Consider the following 26,896-nt stretch of genomic DNA (forward strand, 5'->3'; position numbering starts at 1 on the left):
ATTCGCATATAATAGCCCTTAAATTAGCTATTTTTCCCACTAAAGCGTTTTTTGGCGACAAATGGCGATGACCCGTATTTCCCTTCCATAAAATATGGTCAGCTGTGCTGTGAGGGTCATGACTGACACAAAAAAAAGTCACCGTGTTGCTAAAGCAACCAAAGCTGTTTGTCCGTCGAAAGTGTTCCAGAGGAAGAAGACAGTCACGTGATCCTGATCACGTGGGCTTCATTCAATACTTTTTTCCATTCTGAAAATGCAGCTGTTCAAAAGTCGAATAACTGTCTTTACTGGATGTCGTTTTTGGCGAGTATTCGTGATAATGTTGCACTCAAATACACTGAGAGCGCGGGATGTAGTAAAACTCGTTGTCAGAGTAAACAATCCATGATAAGCAGCAGCACAATGTTAGAAAATCATGTCGTAAAGTTGTTAGAGTTTTACTCCTATACTTAAACTATTTATTCACATCCTTTTCACACAAATTCCATGGCAAACCTCATGGAATGTGCACTAGTATTTCTCTTAATTATTCTAGTTGAGAAGAGGTACAGATATTACAATGGAGTAAGTAAGATCTTTCATGAGACAATGCTAGTTTTGGTTTTCTTCCCATTACTTTTTAAATAGAATTATTCATCATTTTGTTGTTTACAAATGACCAATTAAAAAAAAAGAAAGAAAAACTAATATCAAAATTTAAAACTAATATCAAACCCCCCTCAGCCTCAAAGGGGGAAGTCATATGAATTGACATTATCATCATCATCATGCCCCCAAACTTTCAAGTCTATCTCCACCTATGGTTTGTCTCTTTTTTTGCACCTATGAATGAAAAGCAAAATGGTCTGGAATCAGGCAAAAATTAATGGTAATGAAGTTTATTAATAACTTCAAGGATCTTCAGTAATAGACAATCAAGGGGGGGGGGGTGTACCATCACTCTCAAGGAGAATCTAGTCCTCGTCTAGTCTTTTTTTTTATTTTTTTTATCCTGAACAAATAACGAAGAAATTTCACTTTAAATGTGCAAATTTTTAATTGATTCACAAACCATTCCTAAAGGACCAAGAGCTTTCTAAGGTTTAGGAGGTGGTACACCGCCCAGTAAGATCAATCATACTAAGCCCAGCTCAGAGGCGCCAACATGAAGAAACCATTGGGGGTGGGGTGACAAAGTTTCTGGTCATCCCATATATACTCCTGTATAATTGAAGAAGAATCCTAAATATACAGGACTACGTAGCAGTTGAGAGAAGGTGCATTGCATTGTTTACCTCCTCACAAAATTTATTGGGGGGGGGGGAGGCTTAAATGGCCTCAGCTTCTGGCACCTATGGCCCAGCTCCTTTTAGTAAGATCAATAAAAATAAGTGCAGATCTTTTCTGTGATCAGTAATATAGTAAGTTAGAATCTTTTCAGTAAGATCAGTAAAAGTAAGTCGAGAGTTTTTAGTAACATCAATAAACGTAAGCCCACATCTTTTTAGCGAGATCAGTAAAAGTAAGCCCAAATCCTCTAGTAAGATTGGTTCTTTTTAGCGAAATCAGTCAACCTTTAATTGGCAAGCATTGATATATATCCAGAGGAGAACATTTTGAGGGATTGTGTATCAAAAAAGGATGCACCCTGAATGTGATTATATGACAAAAAAAATATGGGATGTTGCAATTTAGGGAAAACACTATATTTGTATGATTTACATAGATTTGCATTGGGCCAGACCTTGAATCCTGTGAACTATACGGCCACAGAAGGCGTCAACTGATGGGGGGAAATTTTTAGGGTGGTTTTTATCACCAAAATATTTATTATTTGCTGACACTTGAAAAATATCCAGAACAGCCCTGGAATGAATAGTATAAAAATGTCATTTATTGTTTGCCAACTTACATTTTTATTATTGTTGGAGAATGCACAGCAAAAAAATGGGTTGTAATTTTAGCTGGTCAATATTGGTTTTGACCAGGCCGCTGGCTAAAAGTGGTCAAGACGATTTAAAACTACTGAAATGGTCTTAAACTAATGTAGTATTAGTTTTAACTGTTTTCTTTCATATTAAATTTAAAATTAAGATCGGTTTTTACTTGTAACAAATATCAGAATATGTATTTTAAAAAACGGTTGCATTCCTTTGACCAAGTGTGGTTCTAACCATTCAGAAAATCCTTTTCAACCGTCATGGTTGATATCAATTTAGACCATTTTGAGTGGTTTACTGCTAAAGATGACTTCAAATGGTCGAAAGAACCAGCAACCAATTTCTCTTTTACCAATTTTTTAACGAGTAGTTTTTCATAGAGATGCCATAGTATCATGCGACCCTCTTCTCACAGCAGGCAAGGCCACAACTAGTAGAGGGCAGGGAGAGGATCTAGTGCCCAGAGCACTAGATCAGGAAGGGAACTGAGTTTACTGGTTTCCTGTTCAAAATTATGGGGGTGGGGGGGCACCAAAATAGACTCCTATCCCTGGTGACCAAGCAAATTTTTGTTTCTAGTTGTGGAACAGCTTCACATGTGCAAATATTGTGGTAGTATTGGGAGTGCTAGCACCCGCTTGATGACTTTTATCCTTCGTAAGGAAAGAAATGAAGAGCAGTCATTGGTGAAAATTCTTGAAGTGGGTTTTAAACCCGCTTTTTCTATTTCCCACGTGAACGGGGCTCTAGATGGCTAAAACCATTTTTAGCCTGGTCAAAAGAGGCGAAGATTTTGGACAGTTTAGAATATAAGAGTTTGGATAATGTGGTAAAAATGTGTTAATGAAAACGTGTACGGGATAATGTGGTAAAATGTGCATATGTATATTCTGGTTTTTACGATAATGACCAAAACCCTTACAAACCCTGATTTTGGATGTGTTTTTTTATGGCTTTAATTCAGTTTTATTCAATTTGACATTAAATCTTTACTCAAATATGATTAACTAATATAAATTTAAATATTCATACTTCATTTCTTCAGTAATTATTAATTCAGTTATTAAGACAGTATCATGTAACTAATTTTTAAGAATTTACAGGAAAAAATTGGATGTTTGAGTTTTTACCACTTGAAGTGGCCGAAACTAACATCGTCCATGCCAGCTTAATTGTGGGGTCATTTTAACCCCTCGTATTTTTCATCTTACCACCCCTTCAAAAATAAATGCATCTGGACCATCTTGTTTTAAGTACCTTTCAAGCAAATTGTTTACACGTGTGTGACAAATGTATGATGTTATTCTACTTTTTCTTTCCTCCACATCATTGATCAAAGTTTCTTTGGGGTCAAAATGACCACACCACTTGCGTAAGTCTTTTTTTGTCTGATGGCCGGAGTGTTCAGATCAAAATAGCGTATCAGAAGAGCGCCAGGTCTCTCGATAATGGTTTCAAATTAATGGTGAAACATCGGATATCCGAGGTGAGCACGATGATAGTGTTGGTAGTTAATTTTTTGAATTGAGTTTGCAAGTACTGTGTTTTCCGATGCAGAGTAACACTAATTTTGGTGCTTGTGAAAATATAGTAAATATTATTTTAATTTGTAAATTTTATTTTTTGAGTATATTTCAATCATATGTGTTTATTTTCTAATCATGAAAATTGTGTTCAAAAAATTTTTAATATATAATTTTAAAAAATTTTAAAAAGTCATGTATTCCTCCATTTCTTTTGAATGTGTGTCTTAGTAAAAGATCATTTTTGAGAAAATAACTAAAGATATTTGAAAAATTATTTAGTGAATTAATTGATAGATAAATGATATTATCTCTTCATTGGCATGAGTTTGTGCCTTCCTTCCCCTCCATGCACACATATTTTTACACGATTTGACCAATTGCCATCTAAATTCCCAGAATACAAGAACCCATATTGCCTCTAAGCAGGGCAGATGCTATTTTAACCATGGCCCAGCTTGCTCCAGGATGATATGAAAAAGGCAGTCCGAAAAACAGCCCTGGAACGAAGGAAACTACAACTTTAATTCTAAGAATACCATTGTTTGCTCACCAACATCTAATGCTGTGTATTGAGGGGGAGAATGTTACCTCTTCCATTCAGAAACAAAGCAAACATGATGCAAAAAACGCTCAATTCTGATTCTTAGTGGCGTCATCTGTTGTGAAAAGTGACATTAAAAAGGATGTGTGCGCAGGCATTCTGCTTTCTCATTTTTCGAATTTGGTAGCAATAGTCCAATGGTTGTCAATTTTTGGTTGCATTCAACATCCATATTTTTATAGGCATCTTTTTTCAGCCACCTCGTTGGGCATTTTGTCTGTTGTGGCCTTTGTGTTTGTATTGAAAATTTTTGTTGCTTAAGAGCAACACAGCCAAATAAATGGTTAAAGTAATCCCTGATCTTTTAATAAGATCAGTTAGATAGTTATCATAATCATAAAGTATTTTGAGGTATGCGCTCAAGAATGATATGGAAAACAACAGTGTCACTCTAATAGTTACGGTAACAGTGAGAAAATTTCAAAAATATCAAATGGCAACACCAAGTTTTTTGTATTGGAATGCGATCTCCATACTGAAAAACACTAAATAGCGTTGAAATGGCACCTGTAGCACGAAAATCTCCGGAGCTAGGCAAGGAAAAAGTAAAAAGGACTTTGCCGTGCACCAGAGCATTAATGTTCGTTTCATTCGTCACACCGTTTCTTCGGCTGAGATCCCAGCCTGATTAGTCCTCCACAAGGTCATGTGGAAAATTTGTGAAACACAATAAAATGCTTTATTTTATGCTGCTTCTCTGTCCTTATTGGTTGTCCTCACTTTTAGCCTATCTACCGCTGGTGATTTTCATGCTACAGTTGCCGTTCGAATGCTATTTAGTGTTTTTCAGTATGGAGATCGCATTCCAATACAAAAAACTTGGTGTTGCCATTTGATATTTTTGAAATTTTCTTACTGTAACCGTAACTGTTAGAGTGACACTGTTGTTTTCCATATCATTCTTGAGCGCATACATCAAAATACCTTATGCCAAAATTTCATTCAGTTTCTGTGAATGGTATGATAGTTAGGGGCCCATATGTCGGGATAGTTTTTTTATAATCACCCTGTATATAGTTACATATAATATCCTTGAGAATATTCTCTGGAAGGACTACTTTCATAAATTACTGGGAATATTCTTATAGAAAATAATAAGAATTATTCTGAAGTTATTAAAATAATTGTGCTTCCAGAGAGGAGAATATTCTCCAGTTACCGCGAAATCTTTCCAGAGAGTATTATCAAGAATATATGTAATAACATGTATTACACTCATGTCCATAAATGAAGGATAATTCAGAATCACACTGAAATCGAAATCTAAAGTAAAAATTTCACCTGTAAAATTATCACACACACCTGCAAGAATGATATGCAAATTTCAGGAAGCCACCAGATGATGCTGATAGTACGTCACAATGACGAGAGTGTAAGAGGGGGGTATGTAAGAAATGGTGGCAAAGAAGTAAAATTGTTCACAAGAGTTCTGTAAGGCGCTCAGTGCCATAAGCGAATAGTTATGACACAGAGGACGCATGTGGAGGATTTTTTACGTGGTAGAATTATCGGCCGCCTGGAATGTGGGCGTACTCAGATGGAAGTATCCGAGGAACTCGGAATTGCCCAAAGTGTCATCTCTAGGCTTTGGCAACGATTCCAAGATAACGGAAATGTCAGTAGACGTTACAGTACAGGTCGCTCCTGAGTTACAACGCCGAATGAAGACCAGTATCTGGCAGCAGTAACTGCCAAAAGAAGCAGACGGAGCACAGCATCCGACCTGTCTCGTCAGCTATCTGCAGCCACGGGTACCACAGTTTCAAGGCAAATCGTGTACAGACATTTGGGAGATATTGGTCTATATGCTCGCAGGCCTGTCAGATGTGTTCCGCTCACGGCAAATCACTGTCGGCAGCGATTAGCTTCGAGTAGAGAACATGCAATGTGGACATCGTCACAGTGGGCTTGTGTGATGTTTTCCGACGAGTCCAGGTTTAGCTTGCAGTCTGATTCACGTCGGACTTTCATATGGAGAACGCCAGGTACCTGTTACCACCAAGACAACATCATTGAACGACACCGTTACGATGGTGCAGCATTGCTCGTTTGGGGTGGAATTATACTGGGTTCCAGAACAGATCTGCATGTTCAAACCGGAACCATGAAAGCCCAAATTTATCGGGACATCATTCTGGAACATGTACGTTTGTTTAGGGGTGCCATGGGCACAGAATTTGTGTTTATGGATGACAACGCCTGTCCTCACCGAGCAAACATAGTAAACGAATGCCTTGAATCTGAGGATATGACCCGTATGGAATGGCCAGCATTCTCACCTGACTTGAATCCGATAGAGCATGTGTGGGACATGCTTGGGCGACGAGTTGCAGCCCGTCAACCACCTCCTACATGTGTACCGGAACTCAATAAATAACTTGAGAATAATTATTATTTTCGATAAGAATCAGGGTTGTTTGGTTTAAACCTTGGTTTTTTTCAAAAACTCAAATAAAAGTTGCCTAAATATCATTTTTTTCCTTGAAAAATATCATATTGGTTCATTATTAGCCAAAATGTTTCATTTTTACCACATTTTATATCCTTGGGGTACATTCTGATGGTATATCTTTAAATGACATAAGATTTTATAAGTGGTTTTTTTCAAAAAGTCTCATAAAAGTGGCCAGAATATATATATATTTTTCATATGAAGTATCTTAGTCATTTAAAGTTATATATAAAGCCAAAATTTCTCATTCTTACAACATTTTTTAACCTTTGGCTACATTCTGATGCTCTATCTTTAGCAAATTCATGAGTAAGGATTGCTTCACACATCTAAATGTAGTGGTGTATTACCTCACAGGGTTTCTTTTTCCCTTCACAAAGAAGCAGCTACAGTAGTGACACCATCATGCTAGTGGCAGGGGTTCCTATAATCCAATAAAGACACCAGCTGTCCTTAAAGGACAAAGACTAGTGTACCAGTTGTTATATTACCTCACATTCATTTTCATTTTCTTTCCCATAAGAAGTAGCACATCTCCTACTGTATATCTCCCAGTCTTAATATTCAATAGTTTTTTTTATACTTTCACACACACACTGTTAAGCCCAGTTAATCAAGGTTCTACTGTATAGTAGTAACATATTTATGAAAAATAATCAGCTATATATAGGGTGATTATAATTTAAGTTTTGATTCTAAAACTATACAATAAGTACTGGTCAGAATGACTTGAAAATTTGCATGGATACTCCTAGAGCAATGGAAGTTTCTTTTGCAAAAGGAAAAAAGTGCAATTAGTGCAAAATGTGCAAGTAGATGATGCTGTACTTGGCCAGCAGTACAATCTATTTTGTGCAACCACATCATTTCGGCACTTCCACAGCATCAGTGTGTGGATAGAACTTCTATCAAGATGCACATTGCAATACCAGCAAAGCAGCTGCTGAAGACCCATTTTGACAGGATGCACCTTAACCCTTACAACTTCTGGCTGTGGGGGTACCTCAAAATGTTATAAACAGTGGTCAGATTGCAAACTTTGGTGAATTGCAATCTCCAGCACATTCCCTATATGTTAAAAGTTCCTCAGGAATATTAACGAGGGGGGGGGGCATTTGGTTTAATAAAGCTAAATTGCAAGCACATCCACATTATGACCATGGCATACTCCGATTCTGTTGTTGAACAAGAATTTTTGTGCTTTCAACCTCATAGCTAGAACACATGGTGGACAACATATTTAACATTTCTTAAGTAAGTTGTAGTTATTTGTTCAATTACTTCATTTTTTGTGATGTTTCCATGAATTATGAAATCGTGAAATGCTATAATTAAGGTATCATTCTGCCATGACTGGCTATCGTTTCCATTCTGCGAGCAAATTTCCCACATGTTGGATGATGTCATTAATTTTACATTTTTTAAGTATTTTTCCCCCCTTATCAAATAAAATCGAATTTTTTCAGGAATATTCATGTCAATTTTCAAGTCATTCTGGCAATCGTTCTTTTTTTACAGTGTTTTGATATCAGAACCTTAGTTATAATCACCCTGTATATCGTAAATCATTGCTAATTAATCTGCATTATTTATGCATCATTAAATACATTATATTCACCTAATTTTTATTACTTTTTGCAAAATAGCTTCCTAATTAAGTATACTGAAAGTAACTGGAGAAAAACCTTTATATATTATATGATTAATAATAACATTAAAAGAATTTTCAAGCACACAGTAATCCATTGAGTTAAGCAAAAAATAATTAAATGCAAAAGTTGGTTTTTGTTAAAATGTAGTGAATATTTATTGATTAATTAGCATGAGAATAGTGTTAATTACATTAATAAACATTTTATTTTAGTTAATTATTGGTTGTTTGAATGATTTTTCAGAAAACCTGATTTAAACCAAAAAAAACCCGGTTTTTTGGTTTTTTCACCAACCCTGATAAGAATATTCTCTAGTAATTTATAATAGTAGTCCTTTGAGAGAATATGCTCAAGATATATTTGTATATATATATATCCCCGTCTCTCTTCCTGTCAAGAAGATGGGTATATTGCAGTTCGTAGACCACAATATTAAAGTTTGAAAGCAAGAAAATTAAACCAACAGGGCTGAATTGCATAACTTTGAAAAAAATGTGAGTGATAAAAAATTTTAATGTATGTGCATTGAAAAAAAACAACAGTTCTGTATCTTCTTATAATGAAAGTGATTTTATAAGAATAGCTTCCTTTGTCAATCAACTTTGGTTTAATTTCTTTTGTTGTGAACTTCTGAAAATTTATCTAATTTCAAAATAATTTTTTATGATTTCAATATAAAGGTTTCTAAAATCTTCATAACCAAACTTTTTAAACCTCTCATCATGACCTGCAAAACATTCTGAGTATATTCTCGAACTAAAAGTTGTCATTGGGGGTGATTATACCAAAAATTGTTTTGTTGTAAATGTTTCAGGCAATGAAAACTGATTTATATTTCACAATATAAACAAAATTAGTAAAAAAATTTAAATTATTTAAAAGAAAAATGAATATTCTCGATTATTCTACAATTTTTACATCCAGGAGAATGTATGCGAGAATATTCTCCGGAAAATATTCTCACCTCACATCTCTAAGTCCAGATATTTTTAGTAGTAGATCAGTAAAAGTGAGTAAAAATCTTTTCAGTAAGATCAGTTCTTTTTAATATTTTTAGTAAGATCAGTTAAAATAAGCCCAGATCTTTTTTATAATATCAGTAAAAGTCCAAATCTTTTCAGTAAGATCAGCAAAAGTAAGCCCAGGCCTTTTCTGCTATTGTTAGAGACAGATCTTTTAGAAAGATCAATTAGAGCAGGGTTACCAGATATCCTCATTTTTTGTGTCATTTTAAATTGTCTGGTACGTTTTTGCAATTTCTCCCTTTTGTTCTTATTTTCAGGGTGCAGAATTTTTTTTTTCTTTTTATTCCATCTAGGGGGGGGGGGAAATTGTACTGTAAAACAAAAACCTGTTCATTAGTGTGTGTGAATTTGATTTTCTTCTCACACGCATCATCTAAATTTGCAGAAAACAGAACCCAAAAGCTGCCTCCAAGCAGGACAGATGCTTTTCTATCCTCGGTCTTGCTTGCTCCATACAGCTCTAAACAGAAGTTTACCCAGAATTGACCTTAAAAAAGGGCACAACGAATATCTTCCAGAGAAATTTTTAGTTCAGAAACAACCTTTAAAAAGCATTTAAATTATAAAAAAAATTGATTAAAACAGCATATAATATTATAAGTATTTTGATATTTAATTACAGTATTTTCTTTCAATATTTTAATTTTTTTACAAAAATATCTGAATTTTTTTTTTAATTTTTGGTCATTTAGTTGGAGCATAGAACCCCCCTCCCCCCACAATCTGTGTACTCTTCTGGCTCAAGGCGACAAAAGCCACAACATCCACTTTGAGAATACCATATTTTGCTTACAACCTCTCTTGCCTTTCACCGGAAAGGGGTTACCCAAGACCATCTCAAAAGCATCATGGGCCTCCAGGCAAAGTAATATTCCGAGGCAGTTTCTACCTGGCTGTAAATACTAACCTACTAATTTACACACTTTAAAAATAGTAGCACTATTGTAGATCTCATTATCATAGTCTTCCTATGTTCAGAGACCTCTAGGCCATACCCGGGTGGACCCATGGGTTAAGATGGCCCTGGGATTACTTTTCCTTCTTCCATTCAGAAATAAATGAAAACATTCAATGCCTATTTTTTTTTTATAAATACTCTCTGTTAAAAAATACATTTTAGACTAAATATTAAAAGTAGCTCTTTTTTTGGTTAAAAAACAATTATTTTTAATTGATATAGTGACTCCATCTCTTTTGAACATATGTAAATGACGTTGCAAAGGGTGCACGCACAATTCATTTCTAATTCTCATAATCTAGTAACCCAAAGTTAGAGTAGGCCCACATCTCTCTGTAAGGTTAATAATATTCAGATCTTTCCAGAAAGGTCAATAATATGTTAGACCTGTAAATGCAATATTTGTCACCATCTTTAAAATATGTATTAGAGCATTTTAGATCCCAGTTTTCCTCCCACTTTCCTTGAATATAATATTTGAATTTTAACTTGAATTAATATTTTTGATAACTACACCTATGCTGAAACCAGGGCTGTAACTAGACTGGGGCCACGAGCCAAATGAGGGCCTCAGAAAATGTACACTTTTTTTGTATAATTTTTTCCTTTTTAAGGGACTCCCAACGAAATGTCTGCCCCTGGCTCCAAAAAGGCACACTACGGCCCTGGTTGAAACCAGACCTTTTCTGTCAGATCAGTAATGTGAGACCAAGCATTTTTGGGAAGGTCATCAATGTGAGATGAAGTTGTCACATCAGATGATTTTAATATTATTAATATAATTAATTGTGACATAGTTATAAAATAATTGTTTCCATATGATATTAGTTATACCCTATCACACAATGATGCCATAGCACATTTCCTTGTAGATCTGTATGATGGACACCTTTCTAATTTGGACAAATTTTAATGGAATCATAGGTGTCCAACATAAACTGGTTTCATAGTATTTCTTTTATGATATGGTCATGAAATTTATAAAATCTGTATTTAATTGCACCAAATCATTATTAGACCCATTCAGGGCATTAAATTGCTGACCTAAAATTCTCTAAAGCAGGGCTTGACAGGTGCCTTAAAATTTTTATCCCTGATCATTTAATTATTCATATTTTCTGAGTTTGTCAGTGTGTCTTCTGGTACAAAAAAAAAACAACCAGAAAAGTGTTAATTTGAAAAAGATTATTTTCTGCCACTTCACTCTTTCTTAAAAAAAAATATGTGGCTGCTGAGAATTTCGGCTGGTGCCTGAATTTTTCGACAAAAAAGCATCTTTAAAACCTATACTGGTTGTGGGGAAGCAGTCGTGCCCAAACAAGTGACAGTTTCTGTTGAAGTAATTTCAAACTTCAATAACTCTGCTAAAAATAGACGTAGCACTGTCATTTTATCTCATTTTTAAGAGGAAAAATGAAAATTTGTGTCAGTACCACTCCAACAGTTGTGGCTGCCAGACGTCACGAATTGTGCACATGCAAAGTGAATCCACAGTTTTGAGTTTCCAGATTTGGCTGGTGTCACTGAATAGAGTCATATCTCGGGGGTGGGGGAGCTAATTATTTGATCTGATTGAATTAAGTGTTGTTTTGAAGAAGAGTATATGTGTTACTACTAATTTTTAGTTACAAGTCTGTATCTCAAAAACTCGAAAAATATGAAGCCACAAATAAATTTGAAAAAGTTTGAAAATTTCCAGATTTTCTTCAAATGTTGTGATACATGAAAGCAAAGTACAACCAGAATTACAAAAATCAGGCGTGCATATGTAGAATATAATATTCCAAAGAGAATGACACTGAAAACGATGAGCCTGAATCCAAAACCAACCTGCTGTACTGTCATGAATATATAAAGTGATGCCTTAAGCCCCTTGGCCATAAATTGCTGGTGAACCATTGATCCTAGAATCATACTTCCAATTACAAAACTTATCCAAATAACATGTAGGTTTCAGACATCATTCATATTGCAAAGGGTTGTATAGTTATCAAAATACAAAAATTAACTTTTTATTTCGTCATCCTGTCCTAAAAACCTTATTAAAAAGTTGTCACTTTCTCTCTCTTTTCCAAGGCCAAAAAAATTCCACGTTTCTAAGTGCAATATTCACTGAGATATTTTGAATTCGAAAATTGCTGAAAATGTGGAAAGAACCACATAAACTAACGGACAAACCCATTATGCTGTTCTTTCCATGTTTTTAGCAATTTTTGAATTAATATATCTCAGTGAATATTGCACTTAGAAATGGGGAACATTTTTTGTTGACCTCAGGAGAGACAAGGCAACAACTTTCTAATGAGGTTGTTCAGGAGAGGGTGACCAAATAAAAAATTAATTTTTTTTATTTCAATAACTATACAATCCATTGCAATATGAATGATGTGTCTATTTGGATAGGGCACGGTAGCCCAGGTCAATAAAATACTCACCTAAAGTACCAAAGGATGTTTAGAGGTGCCGTGAGTTCAACACCTGGTTCGTCCTTGTCAGAAAACTTTCCTGAGACAGGGGTACAACAAAAATGGCGAAGTGACCGTAGCAAAAATTGCTACCACAAGGAGTCCCCCATCGGGGGGTTAGTGCACCAACCTCTTGATGAGTATAAAAAACAAGCCTGCCGTTAGGAACCGGGAATAAATTGTAGGCTCCTGTCTAATTAGCCCTCGTGTGCAGAAAATGACCATGGTGCGACAAAAATGATCAAATTATTTGGATAATTTTTCTAACTAGAAATATGCCTCTAGGATCAACAGTTTGTCGGTAATTTATGGCCAAAGGACTTAAGGCATCACCCTGTAAGCAATGTAAGTGTGCTTGGACAATTCAATCTGCATCTGACAAGCTTGGGGCAAGTATCCCCCATCTAAGGCTGGGTGATATTGAAAGTTATATATTGTAGTACATCATCAACTTTATATCATGATACAGTAATATATCGATATATGCAGAGCTCCCACTCAAAAAATTAGAAAAGTAGGATAAGGAGGATTGTCCCTTGCCAGGACAACATAACCATAGCCTCATGAAAAAAAACTAAAAAATTTATTTATTTATTATAGTATATTATAGTATTATTTTGTAGTACTATTTAAGTATCCTTTATTTATAGAGAATTTATGAGAAATTTTATAGTACCTTTTAAAAATGGAAAAATGTGTGTTTTGGAAAATTTATGTGCACTCTAACCCCCTTAATACACAGTTTGTGCCAGGCAATTTCCCAATTGAAATATACAGTTCAATCTCTAAAGATTGCAATTAATTGCCTTCTAAAGATTAAAAATGATAGAGAACTTCTAAAGATGAAAAAAATAATTAAATTATCTCTTTATTAAAATTATTCTAGAATTATTTTTTTCGTTGGTTCTGGAATTATTTTTCATTTATTGTGGATTTATTTCATTCATTAATGTGGAATTATTGCTTTCATTAATTCTGGAATTATCTCTTTCATTAATTCTAAAATTATTTTTTCATTAATTCTGGAATTATCTCTTTCATTAATTCTAAAATTATTTTTTCATTAATTCTGGATTTATTTATTTTATGAATTATAGAGTTATTTCTTTTATGAATTATAGAGTTATTTCTTTTATTAATTATAGAATGATCTCTTTCATTAATTATAGAATGATCTCTTTCATTAATTATAGAATGATCTCTTTCATTAATTATAGAATTATCTCTTTCATTAATTATAGAATGATCTCTTTCATTAATTCTGGATTTATTTCTTTCATTAATCCTGGAATAATAATTGCAAATCAAAATTAAATAGTCCCTTCCTTCCTCATTTCCCTTTGAGCTCCTATGTATGTCATAAGAAAATAATGGGGATTGTGAAGAGACATTAAACACGTCATGTGATCTTCTGATGAATGATGTTTGACCCAGTTCTCAGCACTGCAGAGACAGAGACTGCTGACATCATGATCCCTTCAGTAATATAAGCTCAATGGTTACATCGGATTCCAAGATATTAAACATCGCACAAGCGCACTCGCTATTTCGGTATCTTCATTTCAACTCTGATGTTGTTATATGAGATTCCACTGATATTAGACATCAGGCAAGCACACTCGCTATATCAGTATCATCATTTCAACTCTGATGTTGTTACATCGGATTCCACTGATATTAAACATTACGTAAGCGTGTTTGCTAAATCAACATCCTGATTAACGATACATCATGTGTTCAAAATAGTGAAATTGGGATCACGATGTGGGCCTTACATCAGTGATTTATTATAAATCAATACATTGCCTAGTACAGCATTTTATTGAATGAAAAATGTAATTCAGTTTCAATTTACTCTTATAAGATCAATAATGTAAGACCAGATAAGTTTAATTACATCTCAACTAATATATTCTAATCATATTTATGGATAGATGTGTTTATGAAATATGGCATTTACAGCAGTTTTTTTACCAATTTTAGGTGACTCAGAACTTCACTGTTGATCCGAGTTGATAGTTACAGCTTTAAGAGCAAGTTAGGCCTCTAAGGGCAAAGAATAATGTCTGCTGTATCAGGATCAAGCACTGCAACTGTAGAAAGATTGAGCTCAACCAGTGTGTTTAAACAGATTTGCATCAATTTATTGGCATTCGGCTTAGAATTATGTGACAGTGCAGGTTTTTCATACATACCTCCTCTTTTGTTAAAAAATGGTTTTTCTGAATGGGCTTTGACTTTAATTGTAGGTTTGGGGTCACTTTTCTCCCTATTCTTAGTGTCATTCTTAGGGCGCTGTAGTGATTCATGTACCAGTCGATTTGGCCGCAGGCGTCCATTTATGTTAGCTCTTGGACTTATAATTTGTGTCTCTCTTCTCACTATACCATTCAGTTATGAAATCTCTAAATTGCTTTATAACATATTTAGTGGCAGCACAGTTATAGCATTGAGTGTTATTGCTTTAGATTTTTCTACTCAAGCTGCCTATAATCCTTGTAAAGCTCTTGTTGCAGATATGTTTGAATCAGATGAAGATGAGGAGAGTAATTTTTCTGTTTACTCTTGTATGTTGGGTTTTGGTGGGGTTGTTGGATACTTGATATCATCTGTTAATTGGGAAAATACATTTCTGCATGCATATGGCCAAGAAAAAGCAGTGTTTTGCATTTTAGCAGTTATATTTATATTTTTGTTGGTATCCAACTTATTTTTAGCAAAAGAAGTTCCTTTTAAAGTTAATGGTTTACGAAATGGCATTTCAAGTTGTGAAACTGATAAAGTTTCAAATATTTATTCTGATGCTGAAAATCAAAATTTTTGTCATCGTTGTTGTCGATCTCATGACATTTCAAATGAATGTGAATTCACCCTTCGCAAAGTCACGTGCAAAAGATTCAAGTTTTTGTTCAAATGGATTTGTCCCTTTTTGTTTCTTGTTAAGAAAATAATATTTGAAATTAAGGTTAGTTTTTTGAGGTTTTTAAAAATGCCTTCTGTTTTACTCTATTTGTTTCTTTCAAATGTTTTTGGATGGATGGCTATTGCATGCCATGATGTCTACTACACTGATTTTATCGGACAAGTAAGTGTATATCTCAGTATGCATATATCTTATTAACGATGTGTTGCAAAAGGGGGGGTAGCTTCACTTTTAGTAAATCAGAAAAAGTTTCGAAATTTCAATTTTCAAGCCATGCTAACATTTTTTTAATAGTTATTTATTGTTTTAAATTTTGTTTTTGCTATTAGCATAAAAATGTTTTCTGAAAGCTATACAGAAAATTTTTGAATTTGAGGCTACCTCCTTTTTCCTACAAAATTATGATTAATCGTGTTCTCGGAGAATTATTTCTTATAAAATTAATAATATATATAGCATTTCGGATTTTCAAAGTTACAGTTTTTACTGATTTAATTTGTCATCAGTGACATATGGCTCATCTGTACCATTTTTTGCTCTTGGCCCTTTAAAAAACCATGTTCCGTTTTGTCTGATGTATTTTCTGGCTTGTTCCATCACATTTTCATTCTTTACAAGTTTAAAAAATTGGTAAGAGATGAGCTATATGCTGCCTGTAAAAAAGGGAGCAGCTTCAAGAGCTGTCTTTGTGATTCAGATGAACAAGACTTAGAGCTAAATTAATGATTAAAATTAAAATTAAAGTTTGAGCCTATGTGATTCTACACTAATTGAAAGACTTTTTTTTACACATGAGATTATGTATAACTCAAATCATCTACAAAATGGGGCCACATTCTTGTTGCAGCAAACTCTTCAATTGTCAGAGTTTTTAATGATCTATATGGGTATTGCAGTTATGTATTTTGTTTCATTTCTATCATTTATCAAACCAAAACATTAAGAAAATAAATGATATTGATTTTATTTTTAGTTAAATAATGAAAAAAATTAATAAAAAAGAAGCTTTAATGATATTTTTTCCTTTTAGAACAGTTTGGATATTTCACAAACCAGCACTTTTTTACCCTTATATCTCTATGCTACCATAGCACATAAATTTCAGTTTAACAATACTATGGTTGTATAGTGATTTTATCATAATACATAATAGCATTTCCTAAACTTACCAAACAATTCTGCCGCATAGCTGCATATAATTTTTTTTTATTATTTCAAAAAATACCAGAAGTTCAGTTAAAAACAAAACAATAGAAGACATTATCAACATCTTATTTTGTTTTCAAATTAAAAAGCTTATGTAGAAAAACAGTCTCAAAATATTGATGCACTACATTTCTCAGAATATCTGCCACGGTGCTTAGACCAGTGACAGACTGAGCTGTAGCTTCTTTTTATGAATTTGATGGTTGAAAATATCAAAACATTGTCAATTGGCTGATCTGCTGTTGGTAAACTTAAAGAAATGGACAAATTCATAATTTGAATTTTCTCAAATGATTTCCAACTAAGAGGTACCTGTCATTGTTTGACAGTGAGATCAGGTTTGGTGTTGGTCACACTCAAATACAATTTCAAAGAAGGAAACCAAATTATCACAAAAAGAGTTTGACTGAAGAAAGGGGCTGAGAGGGAGGCTATGGCAATAGTCAGAAATACAATATAGTAGCTCTGGGTCCACTTAAAGAAGGTACTGTACTTTTCAATGGAGTCTCTGAGCAATTTTTTTTTAAGAAATAGGTTTTTTTAAAAAGCAAAAAAAGACCTCATTGTGTTGATGCTCTAGATTCGTTGAAGAGCAGAAGCAATTACAACAGGGGCATTGGAAGTGTCTTAAACCTGTGGGTGCTCAGCTTGAGCTACATGTTGGAGAGATTTCAATTTCTGAATTAATTTGCGGGATGCTTGGTCATGTGCTACAAAATACTGTGCACCCGCAGCAGGCTGTAAGAATGGGATTAGATAACAAATGATGTGCTTTTATCAACAGCAACTTTATCCTTCCTAGGTTTCTTATGTATAAAACTGATCTTTCTTTATCTGTAAAAGTTTGGGATAAAGGTGCAGCAGTTACTGTAAATAAAATATTTTTAATGCTTTTCTTCAACAGCTGCATATTTCTAAGAAATACTGGATTTATAATAATACAGTCAAACTCTCTTATAACAAAGCCAGAAAAAAAACCCAGCAAAAATATTAGTAATATGCAAACTTCATTATATCATTTACAGACTTGATATGCATACATAGACAATAACAATACAATTCACGGAAAATAAAAAAACTTCATTATATATGAAAATTTGTGATATCCATGTTCGTTATAAGTGAGCCTGTAATATTATGTTATTTCAAAATATTGTAAAACTTTATTTGAAATCATTAAAGGGTGTATGACATTATTTGAAAAATATTTTTTCAGGTAATTTATAGAGGCAATCCTAATGCTGAAGATGGAAGTGCAACATTGGCATTGTACAACAGTGGTGTTCGAATGGGATCATGGGGGCTATTATTTCATTGTCTTATAGGTATGAATAATTTGATTTCATCACATCAACTAGATAATGAAAGAAAATTGCACAGAATACCGTGAAACCTCTGTAAAGAACTCGTTACCCTTTAGCAGAATTGAAATCTTCATTGAAGTTTAATGGAATTTAATCTTTATTCAGCCCATAAATATATAAAAAGCTGTATAGCATTGTTGAACTGTCAAGAATCGTTTTTTGGGAGGACAGACCACATACCATTGAAAAGCCCCTATACCGAGAGAAAAATTTTGAAGAAAAGTATTCTGGTATTTGAAGAGCTTCTTTTATTTGTCACTTTATCTTAACCAGGAATTCATGGTTTACATGTTCTTATTAAATGAAGATATCTTTTTGTAATTTTGCAATATGCATTCCCCAGGATAAGTATTTTTTTACATTAAGTGAGTATGTCTTAATGAGGTTTGACTGTAATGTGCTAAAACAGTGGCTCTCAACCGGTGCTCCGTGTGCACTCTCCAGGGGCTCCACAGCCGCTTGATTAAAATTACAAAAAACAGTAAATTTGAAAAAAAATAATTATAAATATTTTTAAATAGTAAAAATAAATCAGTAACGTTGATGAATAAGTAAAAAATAGGCATACAGGGCTCCGCCATAGAAATTTTTTACCGAAAAGGGCTCAGCGAATCAAAAACATTGAAAACTGCTGCGATAAAATAATACTTTTCTGAATGCAAATTACCATGTGAGTCATAATATATTTTCAGCTTTCACAGTTGCTGAATTTTTGTGTGCAATCTTTATATGTCTTTCAATATGTTTCAGACTGATGTTTTCTTAACAACCATTTTTTATCCTTGACTTCATTAGCATCAATATGTTCATGCTTCATCTATGAAAGGTTCATAAAAAAATTTGGACTGTGCAACACTTATGCCACTGGACTAGTCATCTTTACATTTTGTATGTTTGGTACTATTCTGACTCATGAGATTGTTCCAGCCAACTTTTTTTGTGCAGTTTCTGGCATTGGATACTCAATTTTGACCACAGTGCCTTTTCAACTGTTATCTATTTATCATAGTGATAAAAAAGTGAGTTTTATCTCATTTTGAGTATAACCTTTACATGAACTCTTACATTTTTATAATATTTTGTGCATGAGTATTCATTTTAAATTGTTTTTTAAAAGAAATTGAAGTGGCATAATTTTTTTAACACAAGGAATGATGGTAGTGAAATTCAGTTTAATTGAAGTTGTACATACATAGCGCATTAACTCTTTCGTCACTTGTTATTGTACAAACATGAATTGCACTGCTTCCCAATAGTTAAACATGAGATAAAAAATTACTTTTGTCGCACCACTGTCATTTTCTGCACACGAGGGCTAATTAGACCGGGACCTACAATTTATTGCCAATTCCGAATGGTAGCCTATTTTTTATACTCATTGAGAGAGGTTAGTGTGCTAACCCCTTGATGGGGGAAGATAAAAAATTCAACATAACTTAGAAACTGACGATTCAATCATTCTCATAGAGCAGTGGTTCTCAAACTTTTGACACATAAAATTCATCTTACATGTGATCATATATCTATGGGGTTCCCTCATAAAAATTATAATTTTAAGGGGTAACTTCTGGGGGTTTTTCCAAACATTAAGTGAACAAAGATCAATATTTGCAGCTCGACACAATACTCTTGACAAATTTTAATGAGGGAGTCACAAGAACACTTTGAGAAACATTGCTGTAGAAGGACAATTTTGACTCGGGAGTAGATAAGGGAAGATTGGTGGCCACGATAGCTCTTCAAAAAATGTCCAGAAGGTTGTAAAAAAATTCAAGCATAACAAATGTGCAAGCTGCCTCATACCAGTAATATAACATAGAAGAAAACCAGTGATAAAGGCAAATACAGTGAAACTCCCATAGGTGGCCATCTCTATTCCATAGCCAATTTTCCTTCACTGTCAGCTTTCAAAGATTCCGCTCTACTCTGATTTATGGGGATCATGGGACCCAGGTTAGTGGCAAAAACTTTGTCCTTTTTGAGTAAAAGTGTGTCCCTCTGAAAAAAAATAGTTTGGTTTTCTGCTCATTTGCAGATACCCCTGTGAATCAAACAAATACAGTAATTGATTTCTAAAAACATGTTCAATCGCTAACATAAAAAGTTTAATTTCACAATGTTTAGTTACATTCATTGCTAAATATTCTACTGGTAGAGAAAATTTGCAAGCAAACCCATCAACACTGAAGAACTGATCATTGATCATTTTTGTCGCACCACTGTCATTTTCTGCACACGAGGGCTAATTAGACTGGGACCTATGATTTATTGCTGATTCTGAACTGCGGGCCTGTTTTTTATACTCATTGAGAGGTTGGTGCACTAACCCCTCGACGGGGGACTCCTTGCTGTTATGTTGCCGTTTCTGTTGTACCCCTGTTCCTGACAAGGACAAACCAGGTATCGAACTCGCGACACCTCTAAACATCCTTTGGTACTTTAGGCGAGTATCTTATCGACCTGGGCTACCGCGCCTTAACATGTCTCACAAATTTAAAACAAATATAATAAAGTTAGGAATATTACATTACATATTTACTGATAAATCAGTCTATATATAAGTTCTCTTCTGATTGACTTTTTCATTTCAGAAAACCTTAGTTATTTCAATAATTTCTTCTGTATAAATTGAAAACAAATGATTCTGATATGATCATCTTCTGATTCATACAAATCCTTTTTGAGCAGTTTCCAACTGAAATGATTTTCTTTTCTCTTCCCGATGGTCCACACCTGTTTTCAACCACCATTTAACTGCCACATATTTTACACCTGAATATAGGAGCTATGTCAGATTTTTATTGGTGAAACCTAACAGTGTTCTTGTGTGTCCAGCGTTGTGGGTGTCTTGTGTACAGTAAGTGTGGTGCTATCCATCCTCCTGTGTTGTAGGTCTACTGATCATCATGGCAGGGGTGGCTCAAGACAAAATCTCTACCCATGAAGGACCTTTTTTGGCTCCCCTCTTGCCCACCCCCATCTTCCCCTATCCCAGCAATTTATAATGAAGAAATTTTTAATTTTTCTTTCACCCTTTCAGTTTGGATTTGGCCCCTCCTATAGAGCGGACAAATATTTTTCCCTTATTTTTTCCAATCAGTTTTTTTCCTCCCTTTCATCTTGGATCTCGCACCCTTTCTATAGTGGCTTCCTGTGTGGGGTACAGGACCTTTGAATGTGGCTGTTTGGATGCCGAACAATTGGCTAGATCATTACAATCGTTTATTATGTCTTATTTATTTAATATGTATTGTAACATACTTTAATAACAAATTCACGAATAATAAAATATAGCTTTAATTAATTGTGTCTTACTTATTTAATGTTTACTCTAAATATGTGAATAATAAAATGAATATAAAATAATAAAATTATGAGTAAAATAAAATATTTCATATCACATGATCAGTATTACTCATCACATTTACATAACAATTTCATATCACATGATCACTGTTACATATCACAATAATAATATTATTAGGTTAAAGAATACTTTTCAGCTAAATATAAAAATTTGATTTTGATTGCCTTCACCGGAATCAGCAATCACAAGACGCCATGTGCCCTTTATTTCATTACAAGCATCAGCCATTGTAACATGTCTTTTCATTGTTTATTTCAACATGGCTAAAGCAGTATTATCTAAGTGTGACAAAGAACTTTTTTTGCACATGACAGTCAGCTTTATTAGTTCAACAAATATGTTGCTAGCATTAAATAAATTATCAAAACTACGAGCATCTACCAGGGAACTTCAAAAAATTATTAATTGCTGATTCCAGTGAAGGGGTGATCGAAATCTTTGGCTGAAAAGTATTCTATAATTTAATGATATTATTATTGTGATATGTAATATTGATCATATGATATGAATTTGTTGTTGATATCTAAATGTAATGTGTGATATTGATCATGTGATATGAAATATTTTATTTTAATCATAATTTTATTGTTATAATTAGAGTAAACATATTAAATAAATAAGATGTAATTAATTACATCTGTATTTTATTATTCATAAATTTACTTTTGAAAATACACATTAAATGAACAAGACATAATTAACAATATTATCGGGCCAATTGTCTGGCATCCAAGTGTCTCACATCCAAATATCCTGAGCCACTTCGTGTGGCCATATATCCAAAGAGCTGGCCCTGCGTCGTGATGAAAGTTTTTTTTTCAAATGGATAGCCAACACAAAGTTGGAAAACATCAGAAAATTGTATATAATTGACCACCACAATGAATTTGTACATTCCAAACTTTGATTTTTATGATGTAAAACTCACTACCACATAGCGGTTAGATGACAAAACTGTGGATATTCAGGGCAGAGTTTTTACTCAGATTCAGGGGTTTTTTTTCACCGACGAGCTCTGAAATTTTTACAATTTGAGCAGGCGATCCAATCTTATACGATTTTGTCAAAACAGCACATGTGCAATCTTGTGGGAACAAAGCAAATTATCATGGTAAATACGCTGTCCCTGAATGTGGCTGGCTAGCTGCGGAAGTACTATAATTTCTGATAGTTATCCCCCTGGCGAAAAATCTTCTAAAAATCCAGTATAATATCCTCTAATTCAAGGACGCAACTTGATATTTTGTGATATAACCCTCAGGGTTGTATATTTTATACAAATAAGAAAAGTACCTACTTCCTTTTTACTTTACAAGGTCATGACATAGCGTGATCATGATAGATGGTGAGGAGGTGGTAAAAAAGTTGTCACAAAGAGGTTTTTTTCCTCTATTTTTTCTCATAACTCTGAAAATACGCATCCCATGGGACATGTGAATAGAATTTTTGTGTCCTTTCCTGAAAATCCAGGTATTTGACGCACTATAGCCTGTCAATGGCATCTCTGAGTTTTTCTCAGAACAGACAATAGGATCCACAAACATAATAAAAACTGCCCTCATTCTGTTGCTGAAAGTCAACCTTTCCACAGCCACTTCCTTATAAATAAGTGTTCAAAAAACAAGACTTTTTTGTGTGCATTGAAAGACCTGATGGATCTCTTTAGATTACCTTCATAGCTCATATTTTATAGCACCTCCTACAATCACAATTGCAGGAAATCCCCTGGATACTAGCTGTTGCATTTTTTAATAGCTTGTGAGTTTTTCCTAAGAAGCCTAATCCACAGGGACCTTCCTGTAATCGTAGGGAGCCATTATGAAAATGAAGTACCATTTTTTTCCTGATTCGAACGTAGGACCACAAAGGGTTAAAAATTTTAAATGAAATTTTTTGTGAAAGAAAAATTCAGAAAGAAATGGTTCAACCAAAAATTCTCAACTTCACAAAATGAAAATTTGTATTTATATATATACACAGAGTGTTTGTAAACTGATTAGAAAAAAATGAAAGGGTGATAATACCCATCAAAACAAACAATATTTACAATGGAACCTAAATTTATGATTGTAATCCACTCAGAGTGTTATGAAAGCAAAACTTAGTAATATGTCCAACAAGCACAACTCTTCATTTCTGCTCTTCCAGAGGAGCAGCACATCTCCAAAACATAACCATCAATTATTTCCCATTGACATAAATTATCAAATATTGTATTGTATTTGTTTCAGACAAAAAAAAAAAAATCAGCAATATGCATGGCCCTCACATCCTGAAGCAAGGCCCATAGGCCAGGAACTATGGTGGGGCCTGCCTGCCAGACACTTCATATAGTTAACTTATAGCGTGAAAAAACAAGAAATAATGAGATTCCTTCTGGGCCCCAGGGCTGGAGCCCTGTCAGCCCAACCCTTATGGGGACCATGGCAGTATGTTTGCTCATAGGATAATTGCCTATCATTTTATTTGGCTAGACTTACTATTCAGCAAAATAAAATCTGGACGTATTGCTAGTGCATAAAATCTTCCAAATGACCCAAGGACTCTATACCTTTTTGCCATTACAGTGAAATGCTTTTCACAAACGTGCAGATCAGTGCAATATCTCAAAGAGAACCTTGCTCGTATCATCTCACCAGCATTACCAAAGGCATATTATTCACCAATATTATCAACCTTGTTGCACATTGTTCTTTTTATTATTGTTTCTCATCTGTGATGAGCACACGTGACCATTGCACTTCTCTCCAAGTTACATACTACTACTTAACTGCACATGCACCTCTATGGAATTTCTAATGAATTGGTACATGTCATAATGTGCATATGTAGTGAACCTGACATGAGGGAAGCTTGTTACTGTAATGCTTGTTATGTGTAGTGCTGCCATCTGCCATCAATTTTTCTAACTATGAGTGAAGTATTGTTGTAGGCCTGTTGCTCTCTGTGGCAAGACTTTTTAACAGGGTGATTGACACACATTCAAGCCTCACTTCAATCATGCTTATCTGGCCTTGGCACTGAAAGAGACTTAGATCCATAATACTCAGACATAGAGTATATCTGACGTGCAACTTCTGTCTCACTGTAGTGGCTTTCCCACCACCATGTTAGCCGTGACTGGAACAGGTCATGCTGACAGTTTGTGATTGTATTTGACCAACAATAAAGTTTCGCTGGTTATTAATGCTGAATATTATTTCTTTGAAGGAAAATGAGGGGAAAACAACAGAGAATTGTGCAAATATTGGATTTAAAATAACCTAGCAATTGTTTTGGTACTCATAGGTGTTGTATTCAAAGAAAATGACAATTCACATAAAAAATAATTGAATTTTTTTATTGAGTTACTGGTTATGTTGTTTTGGGTCGGGATGTCCCGCAATTATTATGTCCCTCATTGTTAATAGTTGATAGGTTAATTCTAATTTTTTTCTTCAGATATCATCTGATGCAAATATAGAATTGTAATATTCAATTTTTGCTATTTAAATGCAAATAAAATATATGTGGTTGAAGCTCAAGCATAAGTTTTATGCAATAGTAATTCATATCCAATGGGAAACAGGGATTGGGTGAAACATAAAGCCAAAATTTTATTAGGTTGGTCCCAAAGAAAACACTCAGAACAACTTATGATGATAAAAAAAACCCCATTTAATCCATTTTTTTAATTACTTTGTTATGTAAGTAACAACTTACACTCTCTGATAGCATTCCATTTTTCTTTTGTATCAGAAATATTTTGGGCAAGAAGAGTATAGAGGATTTGCTGAAGACATGGCTGTGCTTGATTCTGCTGCGTATGTTGGCCAAATTATACCATCTTTTTTTTTGGGTTTTTTAGCACATTTTGTGGGCTCTTCATCTACTTATATGATTGTTGCTGCTTTGTGTGGTACTTTATCGATATACACTGGATTATTCATTAAGTTTCCATCAAAATGACAGTATTTTATGTCATTCCCAATCATTCAAACATCTAGATCAGTGGTTCTAAAAAAAATGAGTGCCACAGCTTTTTAGAGTGCCATAAAATATAGGAGATTGTAATCTCATTCTCTAAAAAGATGGCAAATGTAAAATGTTTGGGAGTCTCTGCTCTAGATGATACTAAATATGTGTTCTATTTTGATAATGCGAATAGTGTGGCTTATAATGTTCACTTTTATGTGTACAAAAGAAAAGCCTTGCAATATACATAGCAATATATTTTTTATGCTGCAATTTTTTATATATATTTTTTCTTTTATGATCTGTCGAAGTGCCTTGAAATTTGCACTGTAAATTAAAATTTTTTTGTGTGAAATATGAAAAAATAGCAGTGTTTATAATGGTCAGTGATCATGTAAAGATATGCATATATATATGTATATATAAATAAATAAAATATATATAAATTTATTATAATGTTGATTGAATTTAAGCATGAGAAAAAAAATTAGTTTGAAAAAATAGTGACGTACATATTCATATCAATAAGATGAATTTATTTTTTCAACTTACTCTGTGTGCTAATCAGACTGGAACCTATGATCAAAATCAGCTGCCTTAACCGTGATTTTTTTTAGATTAATCAACTAATTTTCCATTTACTTGAATTATTAAGAAAAGTATTGCAGGTGATACTTTTCTTCATAATACAGGTAAAGCATCATGATATGAAAGATTGTTACGCTGTGCTTTTTCTACTTATTTTGTGTGAAAAATTTTTGATACACATTTGCCTTATGCTTCAGTTGGTTCTGATGAATGTTTGAATTCTGAAATTGCATGCTTGGAACCACTATGCCAGTAAAATATTGTTGAAGATTGCTTATTGCAATTTATTTTATTCACTATTCTTCATTTTTATTCATTATCATTATTTGTTTATGTATTGATGATTGAAAATTTCTTCAAACTTTCAGAATTCAAACTTGCATTTCTATGTTCCTGATATTTTGATTAAATTGATATTTTAAATATTTCTTCATGTAGATGTGTAAAATATCAGTCAGTAAAGGAGAAAAGAAATAATAGAGAATTTTTTTTTATTATATTATTATTATAAAAATCCATGTGCTGTTGAGGTAAAAACCATTTTGAGTACTTTTTTCATAGGTTTGGGACACATTATGGAAAAAATGCAGTCAAATAACTTAGCAGCATAGTATATACTTGCCATCTTTTGTACATTTTATAGCACACTCACTAGATCAAAGTTTTGCAATTTACTACTTTTATTGCATGAGCAATGAAAATATACTGTAGTGTTTTTTAAATTAGTGCTCAATTTCTATAGAATATTTTAGAGTGAATTTTAATAATTTTATGTAAAAAAATTTCATAAATATATTATTGATGTTTTTTTATCCTTATATTTTTAATACACGTATATGTAAATAACACTATTAATAATTTAAAAAAAACTTTTTCAATATTTTATAAAACTC

At 33.6% G+C, this 26,896-nt stretch overlaps 1 protein-coding gene across 1 annotated transcript; it reads left to right on the forward strand.

The window, feature by feature from the left end:
* Nucleotides 1–271: 271 nt before the first annotated feature.
* Nucleotides 272–26,749, forward strand: LOC149080056 (solute carrier family 45 member 3-like). Its single transcript, XM_089239000.1, has 5 exons — nt 272–567; nt 14,585–15,686; nt 17,947–18,055; nt 18,890–19,113; nt 25,200–26,749. The coding sequence occupies exons 2-5, from the start codon at nt 14,664–14,666 to the stop codon at nt 25,407–25,409; spliced, it is 1,566 nt and encodes a 521-aa protein (XP_089095126.1). The 5' UTR covers nt 272–567; nt 14,585–14,663; the 3' UTR covers nt 25,410–26,749.
* The last annotated feature ends 147 nt before the right edge of the window (nt 26,750–26,896 follow it).

This window comes from Pholcus phalangioides, unplaced genomic scaffold (assembly GCF_987345545.1).
Source record: "Pholcus phalangioides strain wild (caught in Gottingen) unplaced genomic scaffold, Ppha-v1.0 ptg000011l_1, whole genome shotgun sequence".
Classification (NCBI taxonomy): Eukaryota; Metazoa; Arthropoda; class Arachnida; order Araneae; family Pholcidae; genus Pholcus; species Pholcus phalangioides.

Coding starts and splice junctions, on each gene's coding strand:
- LOC149080056 (XM_089239000.1), top strand. CDS start 14,664: ATGTCTGCTGTATCAGGATCAAGCACTGCAACTGTAGAAAGATTGAGC. Junction 18,056..18,889: donor ATTATTTCATTGTCTTATAG/GTATGAATAATT, acceptor TGACTTCATTAG/CATCAATATGTTCATGCTTC. Junction 19,114..25,199: donor TTTATCATAGTGATAAAAAA/GTGAGTTTTATC, acceptor CTTTTGTATCAG/AAATATTTTGGGCAAGAAGA.